Source organism: Botryllus schlosseri, chromosome 7 (genome assembly GCF_051294905.1).
Source record: "Botryllus schlosseri isolate E-star chromosome 7, Bs_hap1, whole genome shotgun sequence".
NCBI lineage: Eukaryota > Metazoa > Chordata > Ascidiacea > Stolidobranchia > Styelidae > Botryllus > Botryllus schlosseri.
Window position 1 is genome coordinate 20,089,496 of NC_137242.1, and position 12,558 is coordinate 20,102,053.

Genomic DNA, 12,558 nt, shown 5'->3' on the forward strand with positions numbered 1-12,558 from the left:
ACACAACTATTAACTAGATCAGGGTTTCTTGACCGGTGTGTCAGGGCGCACAATGTAATTAATGCAATAAATGTGTAGTCATTGCGTAATGTGGTAGAACAGGGGTCTCAAACTCAAATGTGCTCGGGTTCAATTTCCTAGTTATTTGCGACACCGCAGGCCACAGCATCAATAACGCTGGTCAACACAGTTTTTGTTGACTTTGTTCAGGCAATTGATCATGACTAACTTTTGGGCGCTGAATTCAAAAACGACTTCCGTTTTTCTCTATCACGTCAAGTTTTTGGTTTAGGCACCCTCCACATTGCTTCAAAACCCTCATAATAACACTACTTATAAAATTTGTCTTCGTCATATAAAACGTTTCAAAAACTGTAACCATAGTCGAAAGTAATTGATTAGACTTCAAATAAACATTTGCACTGCTTTATTTGGTTGATTTAAACTGATATTGCTTGTACGTACCTGACCAATAAAGTGCGAGTTTCAGGGTCCAAATTCACGCTAATAACCTATAATTTTGTAGGTTGTCTAGTTTGATACTCGAGCAATAGTGAGCTAACATATGTAAGCTCCAATCTACTCTGGTATCTTATCCCCATTTTTAGATGTTGGGGGACATTTTCTCCTTGACCATCTCTGACTATGTCAAGGTATTCAGGGAAATTATTAGGATATTTTAGTTTTTTTTTAATGTCTGCTGTACGACATAAACATATGGCAGTGGCGCATGTGTATCAGGGTTGGATGTGCTGTGCATCCTTATTGCCTGAAAAAACAAAGAAAACACAATATTTCAAAGCTGACACATGCGATCCAATCGTGCTCGTGATATTGCAACAATTCTATGTTTCTGCATTGTTCTCCAAGTTTCTGTATTATTCACGAAGACTAACTGAGTGTGCAATTGTTACTGCACCTAAGACGTTTCCATTTTGGAGAATGCCACACTTTAGGATCCTTTTTTGAGCTAACTATAGGCATTTGTCATTCCCTTGAGTTCTAAATGAGGATTCCTAACTCCTCCAGTAATCCACGGTGACAGTATCATGCCAATACCAGTATCACGACAATGAAAAATGCTACCGAAAGTAGGCCGACGAAGAAAAGGCTGATTCTCCTGATCGAAAGTGAGATACCTTCTCTACCTTGCCAAGTAATCTTTTCTCACCTCGTAAGGATGTTAAAAGTTCAGAAAATTTCTATTCCAAGTCCCAAAGCCTATGTCAGATCAATAACTTGTGTTGATGGACTACTCTACATTCTGAATCATCTTCAATTTCAACATCTACAGCATTAGGCCTGCTATCCCTAAGATCTTCATATTGATCCAAATTATCGAGCAAATAGCAGTTTTAAGTTACACTGGATAAGCTGAATGGGGCATTGGACCTATAGCTGATAGTAAATATAATGTTTGTTTTTCTTGCCATATCCTGCAGTTTACATCAAATATGTGTGTGAAATATCCTGGGATGGTTGCATCCTGTAACCAAAAATGGGAGAAAGCATCGGCCTAGATCGATACCACTACCATTATTTTTAATAATTCAATTGAAACGTTGGCTAGATAACTTATTATATGGTAAAAGTGTGGATTTTTATATGGCATGAAAAAGTGATATGAAGGGCTTCTTGGAGGCACAGAACATCAATATACAATTGAATAGTACATTCATATTGAAATGAACCCGAATATTTTCGGCTGACACTCGTCAGGGGTAATCGTCAGCAACTAGTAGAGATTTGGAAGGAACATTGTATATCAACAATCGTATCACAAAATATGACGTCACCAGCATGAAAGAGAGAGACCGTTCAATGTACTATTTTTAGGTGGTACGCGAACTCCTTTTGTTGACAGAGTTTTGGTTGGTGTATTTTGATAAAAGTCGACTCCAAGGCACACAAATGGAATTTTGAACGGCCCCGCCCAACGATTCGAAATCGGTCGTCTCGATAATTTTTCGCACAAATTGGATTATCTAACAGATGTTTGCCGATGGCAGAATTAATGGCCTTTGATCGGTCAGCATCAATCTTAAGCGGATGAGTTAAGGGTGAGCTTTTCACTGAGCGTGATGCACGTGTTCTGATAAATCTGGGGACATGTTGGTTTATGCGTTCCAGCTGTTGGGCACGAAACAAATCACATTTTCAAATATTTGAATAAAATTGTTTTTGTGCTGGGCGTAATTTGTTAGTGAGTTATAGACACCACGCGAGAGGACAATTGCATCATGACAACGTATAATATTGCAGCTAGCGGTCATGTGACGTGCCACAATAATAGTTAGAATATTTTAGAATTTACCAAAGATTGATCTCATATCGGAGCATTTGAGCAGTCTAGCCTAATCCATGATTCTGGTTTTTCCAGGCAATTGTTCCTGTCATTTCCAAAGTCAAATTAAATCAGCGTTAGAATTGCCTTCGATTGGAACAGATCAATAACAACTTAATATAATAATAATTATTGTGTTATAGTAATAGCAGTGTTTCTTGCGATCGTACCCCATGTACTTTCAATAAGATTTCATCACACTTCCTCACATAAGACGTCCGTAGCGCGAATGATATTTTTCAGTTGAATAAATTAGCCAAGAAAATAGTACACTTTTTGTTGGTCTGCTAAATGACAGTTGCGTTCGCGGTCCTACCAAGTCACGACGTTCCGAGTCACAAGCCCTTCTCTGATTTTAACGTTTGGCCTGACTCAACTCGAGTCATTATTATTATATCACCCAGTCAGTCAAAATTCAAGTAAATTTACGAACGGTCGCGAAGTCCAAATCACAATTTTCATAAACGAGTCAAGTTTTATCATCATTACATAGAAATGTCACATAGAGCTGATTTTCCACCGCATGGAAGCTTTTGAAAGTGGTATGTGGCAGTTGAATATATTGTCGAATACTTGAAACTCCAAAATGCCGTTGCGGGCCACACAAAATGCTTTCGCGGGCCGCGTGTTTGAGACTCCGGTGGCGAACTTTTGTTTTTGTGACTCATTCAAAACTATAGGGGGTTTCCAGAAGGTTTGTAGATAAGCGTAGGGCAGACCTGGGCATTAGGGGTGTTAAAAAAAACTTTTTTTCAAATTTATTCGCTTAGTTGTCAAATCGTCAGGTGCCCGACACAGTAGCTTTTGTTTCTTCCGTCGTTTTCTTCCGTTATCTTCGGCGCCGCTGTTTTCTATTCCCTCACAATTCATCCACCTCGTACGCAGCTCCGAAGAACTGCCGGAGAGCCGGCACTTTCTGACCCTTCGCGTGAATTGCAACGTATTTCGAATCATGTCTCAATTTACTTTGATCAGATCCAAACCGATATTTACGTCAACGACCGGCGGGTTTTCCAACGGTGTCGGTGGACTTGGCAGTCTGAGTTTTGGGGCAAAACCTACGCCGACGGCTTCTAGGAACCCGTTTCAGACTGCGTACAGTCATACGTTGGATGAAGCCACAGTTCGAGGTAGGCATGGGTGTTGTTGATGGAGACCCCGATAATTCCGAGATGCTATACTTTTTTGATTCGTGACGTTCTTTCGTTCTCGGCTCAACTATAGTTGATTTTCTGATCCGCGCAGATCGACGTTTGCTCAGCTCGTCGATTTATTTGTTTCATTCACCGACACAACAGTGGTTTTTTCGCCAGTTCAGGCCACGGAAATGATATCAAGCAGTAATGTTTAGTGCCTATGACTTTATTTTCTTTTGGACTACTTTACCATTCAGCCTCTTTAGTATTAACTCGTCCCCGTGGTGTTATTTGCTGTCGACTTCTTGGCAGGGTTGTAACCAAGTCACTAGGCTCCGAGTCACATGTCAATTTCACTTTTATAGATTTGACTCGAGTCAAGTCGAGTCTTTTTCAACTCACCACCGAGTCAAGTCCGAGTCCAAGTCATCGATCAGAGGGTCGAGTCCGAGTCATGGTATTGTGACTCGAGTCCAAGTCAATGTGTTGACTGCTCAGTTTCCAGCAAAAATCTTGTTAAACTCACTTTTTATAACTCTGTCTGGTGATATTGAATGGTTCACATTTCTAATATAGTAGTTTTCCTCACTTTTAGTAGTTTATGATCGCATTTTCAAGTACTAGTACCAATAGACGCAATCCCAATTGGGAGGTTACTTTAATATTCTTCGAAATTACGATGAAATATCGGTCTTGGCCGTCTGTGTGTCGAGTCATATGACTTGGCTCGAGTCATGCGCAATGACTCGAGTCCAATTCGAGTCAATACACAGATTGACTCGAGTCGAGTCGAGTCATTTCCGTATTTTGAGAAAATGATTCGAGTCAAGTCGAGTCATCAGAAAATCGTGACTCGAGTCGAGTCATTACAACCCTGCTTCTTGGGCTCGGTTCATCTTCACTCTCTGCCCTTCTTCGACTCGTCGACCTGAGAGAGTGGGAACGATTGTCGTTTGTTTCACGCTTCGGAGATTATATTTTGGTGGCATTCGAATCAAATGAAACATTTCAACCGTCGGAAAATCCAGGTACGTTTCGGATTTCATCACATCTTCGATTTCGCAGAATCTGACTTGGGGAATCCCGCCACCCGGGTGCAATCCAGCCCAGAACGCTGCGGAGCCACGGCTTGACAAAGGCACAACCGGTTTTCTGCGTTAGAGATCCCTAACAGCGCCACAGTGACTCCGCAAGGCTTGGGGGCTTTCAGAAAGCCGCCCGGGAGCGCATTTGGCGGCCCGCCGCTATTCGGAAGCAATCCTACTTTGGGCTCCCCGGCTATCAGGCCGGAGTTCGGAGCTGCTTCCAGGTTTGGAGTGGACAAAGGATTTGGAGGGTAAGTAATATTAATATGCTGTTCCTAAATTATATCCAGGTACGTGTAATAAACATGCCTATTTACCAAGAGGCGAGCGTTGTCGTACAATGACGTTCATTCTACCGCCTCTTAGATTTCGGGACTTAACGTGTCGAAAGCTGATGTATGTAGTTCTTTGACGTCTATTACCCGAGGTTTTGCGTCTTTTTCACAGATCAGTTACAAATTTCATATATTGAAATAATCTGAAAATGTGTCATTCTTTAGTCCATAGAGCGACTATACTCTTTAATGGGCCTTCGTTCATTTTCAATAATTCAGAATACAAATCCGGGCCCGGTTTTGTAAAAACTATGAATTACAATAACGTCCGATTCAAATTCATATTTTTGAGCTCTGGATGACACAAAATCGTTTCAAGTTAAACAAAACGAAAACTGAACTCATCATTTTTACTCCAACCAGACGCCCCATCGACCACAAACAATTCACCATCAGATTCGGACCAGACACCTTCCAAGCCATGACCTCTGTACGTAACCTATGTATTCATTTTGACGACATGCTCTCGATGGAAAAACATATTGACTACACATCAAAGATCTGTTTCATGTATATCCACAAGATCAGTCGAATCAGGAATTACCTATCTGAAGATACATGCAAAGCCATAATACTGTCGCTGGCGATATCACGGCTTGACTATGGAAATGCTCTGCTTTACGGGGTAAACCAAAATTACATCGACAAGCTACAAAAGATACAAAACATCGCTGCTCGTTTGGTAACTCGGTCAAGGAAGCGTGATCACATGACGCCGATTCTTAGATCCCTTCATTGGTTACCCGTAAAATTTAGGTCTGAGTACAAGCTTCTTCTGTACGTCTTAAAATGCATGGAGGGAAGTGCACCAGCGTACCTGCGTGAACTAGTTACAATCTACAATTCCGGAAAAGCGCTACGTTCCCAGTCGCAAAAACTCTTGTCAGTTCCAAAAGTCAGAACATTGACATACGGCGAGAGAACCTTTTCTTTCTCGGCCGCCATTCTGTGGAACAATCTTCCATTTTCTATCAGACTATGTTACTCGCTATATGTTTTCAAACGCAAAATCAAGACCGTTTTATTCACACGAGCGTTCGAACTGCAATTATGCACTACGTCTTTTATACATATCGTTTACTTTTATATTTTATTGCCTTTTATGTACAGCGCCCTAGTGTAGTGATAATGATACATTGTTATATTCGGCGCTCTATAAATTAGTATTATTATAGAACTTGTTATATTCATTCCCTCTGCCACAGCGACAATGTCGTCGTCTCAACTTAGGTATGCATTCGGCTGGAGTGACACCACCACAGGTTTCGACTTTCGATGGATTGGCGAATCAGATGGGTTCGAGTTCATTTTCAATAATTCAGTAGGCCTATACAAATCCCGTCCCAATTTTGCAAAAACTATATAAATTACATTAGCGTCCGATTCGAATCCATATATATTCCCTCTCATGCCACTGCGACAATATCGTCTCAACTTAGGTATGCATACGGCTGGAGTGACACCACCGCAAGTTTCGAAGGATTGGCGAATCAGAGAGGTTCAAGTGTTTCGGGAAGTTTCGACAGTCAAGCTGGATCGACTTTCGGCAGCGCTGCAAATCATGACGCTGATACAAGCTTCGCGGCATTGGCCGTGCAAGAAATGAGGATCAACCTGGACCGCCATTCGGAAGCGCAGAAGTCCAAGACGAGACAATAGTCGGAAGCGAGGTTAATCACGGCCGTTCTGATGGGTTCGGGGCTTTCCCGAATCAGGAAAACGCTCCAAGTTTCGGGAGCTTAGCTATTCATGGCACGGCCGGCGGTTTCGGATCACAAAATCAAGGAAGTACGAACGCTTTCGAGGCGACCGGGTATCAAGGCATCTCCAGCTTTTACGCGCTCGGCGGGAGTCAGTCGAACCAGCTCGGAGATGGTCTCGGAGCCAATTCTGAGTAAGTGTTGGGAAGTTTCCCATATTGCTCCTTTCATATTTCTGAATGTTCAAGTATATATCCGCCCGCACGGCGGCGTTGATTTTCCGTTAATCTACGCTACGTAGTAATTTGACCATATGTTCCTTGAGTATACATAGAATGGAGTTGTGCAATCTGCGCCCCGCCGAGAAATTTGCCTGCACCCCACCGAGAAATTTGCAGCCCACGAAGAGGTTTCAATGTTCACCGGTATGCGGCTGATAATTGGTTTTCTAAATTAAATTTCTCTGGTATGTTTAAGCTGCGCTCATGGGGGCAAAGACAAGATCCAATAACCAGAGTCGAAGTAGTTGATAAATAATATAATCCGCCATCGACGCTGGGAACAATATTAAAGTCTCCGCAATGTCGGAGGTCTAGTGATGCACAAGGTAAAGGCAGTTAGCCATAGCTAAGTTTGATTTTTCTTGCCAGATTATTGTCAATAAGATCCTCTGTTATGACCAAAGGAATAAGAATTTGCATTCGCTATCTGGATTGCTCTTTTACATCTCACGGTTCGCTTGTAACTTAAAATATATTCGACTGACGCAGTAGTCAGTAAAATCCTGTTCATCCTATCAGCATGCGTTCATAGATCCAAAGCCTACGATAGGAATGTAAAGACCTAACTTAACACTCTAGATTGGCCCCATTCATATTCCTTACTATAATCAAATATTCCAAACGACAGATTTCATGTCTCAGTTCATAAGCTTTCAGCAATGTGCAGATATTTTGTCCTGCACTTGTGAATCAACCATCTTCATCCTGATTTTTTTCAGTGAAACCTCGTTCTCGAGCTGGAGGTGAACACTGCCCAAACTCGATGCCAAATGCTGCGAATAAAGCTGATACCCGGAGTCTGCATCCAAACATGTTTAGCTGAACTTTTTTCCTAAAGCCTGAAATAAACTAATGGATCTTCATTATTACATAGGCTTACCATATTTTGGAAATGTAAAAAGAGGACACTTTTTCAGAAATTTCCGACCTGCAAAACCGGAGAACAATTCTCAAAAACCGGTAAATTCTTCCCACTTTGTGATCGGTTGACTAAAAAAAAAAGGTCAACTTTTCGCTCAGAGCTAGAAGCACCGTTTTTGACTCCGAAATACCCGCCTGAGCTCAACTTCTGGGCTAATTTGCGGCATATCACTCGCAATTTCCTCTAAATCTGACCTAAATTTTTAAAAAAGAGGACAAAAGGGCGTCCTCCGAGGATACTTTCAGAAAAGTCAAAAAAGAGGACAAATCCTCTTAAAAGAGGACGTATGGTAAGCCTATTATTACATGTCTTACTTGTTTGCAGGGTGTGATCAGACTAGTCGACCCGTCTCCAGTGGTGGCCTTACGATGGGGGGGGGCTAGGTGAAACTTCCGGGCCCCCGGGCCCCCTTATCCACATTATTACAACTTCTGGGGGGCTACACCTCCTCACTAACGATGAACGGAACTTTTATTGCTGTACACCTCGTATGCACTGTTCCATCAGTAGTACATTATCTGTACTGTACATCATGATTAAACTTTCAGCATATAAAATAATTATGATGCCATGCCAAAGTACAATAAACGACATGTCATATGTGAAAACACGTCACTCAAGTGAACTATAGCGCGTGTCGAGACCAGACATGGGGTAATCGCGATTAGTAATCGTAATCGATTACGACGATTACAGCATTTTCAAGTAATCGTAATCGCAATCGATTACATTCGAGAAAATTTCGTAGTAACCGTAATCGTAATCAACTACTTCCCATATTTAATCGATTTCTTTGCAAAAAGAACGATTAATTTTTATTTGTACAGGACTATGAGATAAACTGAACATTCGTGAACAAGGAAGAGGTAGCCTATTATACCAGTTAGTGATAGCACAAACGTCAGATTTTCAAATGCCACTGCTCATTATTACGTCAGAAGGGGACTATTAGCTTTGCTCGCCATTGTGTAAGAAGTATCCAGCTATCCACACATAGTGAATAGATATTCGATGTGCATTAGTGTGATTGTACGAACACTCACCGTACTGCATATCAGGTTATCAATACATTCCAGACTCCATTACCTCGCAGCAGGATAATTAACCACCACTCTGCCTAGTTTCAAATAGTAACTTTTGTATTGATGTTTGGTTATGCTTAGTTAAACGCGGTTTGACCGTTGCTGCTTGGCGAGCAGTAGGCCTATGCAGTACGAATGTACACTGGACAAAGGTTTGAAATTTTGTAGCCTTCATGTCAAATAAAACATTACGGTTTCCACGACGAAGCATTAAACTCAACAACTGCTGATATATATTATAACCGAGCTGGTTCTCGTAATGGCCGCTTGCATTACATTATCTGTATTAAGTTGTAGGCAGAATTTTATGTTTACTTTCTCTTATTCTATTATGATTCTACTTGAAACGGGCGCGAATCGTTATTTCACAATTCTTTACTCAACATTTGGGCCTGCCGCCATAGCCATCGGCTTATATACAATGTTAGCGTGCATGTAGCTAAAATCAGGACAAACACAGCAAAACGTCCCCCACTCCAAACGTTGCTCTTGGGCTCCCATAGGGTGGTAAATTTTCAAGTTGAAGATTTAATTTCGTCAATAATATTGGTAATTGCATTATAATACTATTCATTTTTAATCTTCTCTCAGCCCCCGATGGTCAGATTTACCTGAAGAGCTGGAGTCACGCAATTCATAATTATAAAATCTGGTATCTTGTAACAATTAGTTACTTTAGGGTATGTTGTTAATTCGTGACCTCCGGTCTGTTGTATAATCAAAAGATATTGTTGTGGCCCAAACGTAGCAGACTAAGAGAAATACTTGCGTGAGACGCACTCACTAATTGCCGTGTCTTTAATGCTCTGTGGGTGTCCGGGTGGCATTTGCATTGTGGGCTCAGATCGGAAGGACCGGACTATTAGTCACGCCCACACAGCGCGGCTATTGACAATGGACACATACCCAAAGTTTCGGCCTATGTCTTTCATTAGTAGCACACTTCGTGGATTCGCATGTTGGCCGAAACTGCATATGTGTTTTGGTGTGACGTGGTGCGGTATTGACTGGCACCTAAATGCCTATTACTACAAATTATGCATGCATTTTTTCTTGGCGTATGTATTTCAATATCACGCTATCTAGTAGAGACATTTAAATCGCGATGCACGTAGATAATTTTCAAGTTCATGAAATCTCTCGCAAATAGTTAATAATTTGTGTTGGTTTACGAAATACTTTTGAGTCCCCTTCGAGCTCGCTCCTCACCCTATTAGGAAATTTGGGGTGCGACAGTTGTGGACCTGGCAAGAATGCAAATCGTTGGGGGCGATAAATCGTCCTCTATAAAATAGGCAATGGGTACTTTATGACATAACAAGCAATCATCGCGTCTTTTTTAAAGAAAGTTGTTATCTCATCAGGCCTTTTCGGCGCAATCCATATATTGTCTTCCAATATAACTTCTAAGATGCAAAATAAATGTAATCGTGAGTAATCGTGATTACTTTTCCAATGTAATCGTAATCGTAATCGACTACTTCCTGATTTTGCTGTAATCGTAATCGCAATCGCGTCATTCAGAAGTAATCGTAAGCGCAATCGATTACATTCACGGAGTAATCACCCCACGTCTGGTCGAGACCCACCTATTTGGAAGAATTATTCGATGTAGCATGACATAATAGTATACCAAGGCTATTGCACACCGAATAGACCACATAAATCCAGAATCTGTCGGCTGACATTAGTAATAAGCCAGCGCACCACGTCAAGGTTTCAGCCAGCTGCTGGATTGGGCCTATCTTTTTTCTACAAAGAAGATATTGCATGATTAGGCATAAAAGCAAAATGTGCGGCAATGTGGTGCAACACCGGTAATACGACAGGAACACATCAATACTGGTATCACCTGTGAAGAGCTAGTTCCACGATCTGTAAGAATATAGCTTTCAACACAACATCCATTGTGATATAATATTTATTGAATTCGAAGAATTTTCAGGTGCCCCTTTTCAAGAGTTAAAGGGATTTAAACATATTTAAGAGCAAAACCAAAAAGGCAAAGTATGATGCAACAATCAAAATCACAAACCATTATATTAGCATTGTAACAATGACAACAGCAAGAAACTTTGAAGTATATGGACATACGGTACTGTACTATAATACCAGCGCAGTGCGCAATTTGTAAATAAACAGTTACGCACAGGAAACGAACCGCACTAATGAGAAATTTGTAAGTTAAGAGAAAATCTTTTGGTCTGTAAAAACTTGCCTGGTTGCATTAAACCAGTGGTTCTTTACCTTTTTTCCTCCAGCGCCCCTTTCAAAAATTATCGTGCCCTAGCGCCCCCACCCTCATATTGTCCTCTTTTTTCAGGTTCTTGAATATGTCCTTCGAGAACGCCTAAATGTCCTCTTTTTTGACAATTCGCCCTCCTTTACAGCTTTTAGCTAAGATGGCGGATAGTTTCGAGTAAAAATGGGCATAAATGATGCTAAACAGGAAATCGTGAATACAACGAGATCCCTCGACAATGCAGCAATCAAGCAGCGAGACAGAGAATTTATTCGGTTCCATGAACATTGAAAATACATAGATGGATGAATACAGCAGTTAATCGACCACTGAAGTTTGTGCATTTTTCAAAACTATGATCTTACTAATCTAATATAATTGATTTTCGAACATAAAATTAACCTGACGAACATGATGTTGAAAAAACCCAGATTTCAAGGACAAAAACCCAGAAACCCAGGTTATGCTCGAAAAATCCAGATCTGGGTGGTAAAACCCAGGAGTGGCATGTCTGGGCTTTTTAGTCAACACAGCATTGTTAGTATGAAATGGTTAATTCGGAGTTCGGAGTAATCAGAAGTTGTCTAGTCCGGTAATCTAACTTTTTTGTTGAACGTGTCCTTTCCGGATCCCAAAATGTGGCAACCCTAATATATCATCATTTAAATTCAATGAATAACGAGGATATTATAAATCATTATCGATACCACTTCGCTTCGACGTATGATAGGCCTATAATACAAATGGCAAATGGGGTTGTTTACGTGTGTTCGTATTCGTAGTAGCAACAAAATCTTTGAATATTGACGCACTGCTTCTATACCTTCTTATTGTTCACATGGGAATTACCATGGAAAAACATTTTACGATACAATCCACAACCAATTAACCTAGACTGGTCCTGGATGTACCAATGTTTGAGTACCAGTAACGTCTTAGTATACTTTTTTTAGACAACCAACTTCCAATAAATTTAACAGTTTTCCGGATTTTACTCCGGAATTGTAAGTCTGAAAAAAGGTGTCCTCTTTTCAGATTCCCAAAACCCTATGCAATACACAAAATTCCGCTCAGTATCAATATCAAACTGTTTTTGGGGGAGGCTATTTTAGGGGGATATGGCGCAATGACTGAACATTTCGCTCATGGCATGCCTGAAAGGACAGTGAAAGGTCGACTTCAGAACTCCGATACCTACGTGTTGGAGGTTTACCTAGGCTCCTCCTCGCCACCTCATCCGCGGAAGCGGTGTCTTACAAAAAGCCTAGAGGTGGGCCGTGCTATAAGTCGTCAGTTACGGAAAATAATCAACAATATTCGTCCTGCTGTAAATGACCATAGTAGTCGACAAACACCATAAATACCACAAACAAACAGGACAGTGAATATGCCCTGAATCTCGTGAACGCGCACCAATGGATCCGGAATATA

At 41.1% G+C, this 12,558-nt stretch overlaps 1 protein-coding gene and 1 long non-coding RNA gene across 2 annotated transcripts in view; one reads left to right on the top strand and one right to left on the bottom strand.

Annotated features, from left to right (window-relative positions):
• Positions 1 to 8,213, top strand: part of LOC145442864 (uncharacterized) — a 32,402-nt gene extending 24,189 nt beyond the window's left edge. The window contains exons 3-6 of the mRNA XM_080320895.1: positions 3,320 to 3,474; positions 4,546 to 4,816; positions 6,340 to 6,794; positions 7,601 to 8,213. Of these exons, the coding sequence (XP_080177021.1) occupies positions 3,320 to 3,474; positions 4,546 to 4,613 (223 nt within the window). The 3' untranslated portion in view covers positions 4,614 to 4,816; positions 6,340 to 6,794; positions 7,601 to 8,213. The remainder of the gene's footprint in view (positions 1 to 3,319; positions 3,475 to 4,545; positions 4,817 to 6,339; positions 6,795 to 7,600) is intronic.
• Positions 1 to 12,558, bottom strand: part of LOC145442999 (uncharacterized) — a 445,110-nt gene that overhangs the window by 187,014 nt on the left and 245,538 nt on the right. The gene's annotated exons all lie outside the window — the stretch shown is intronic.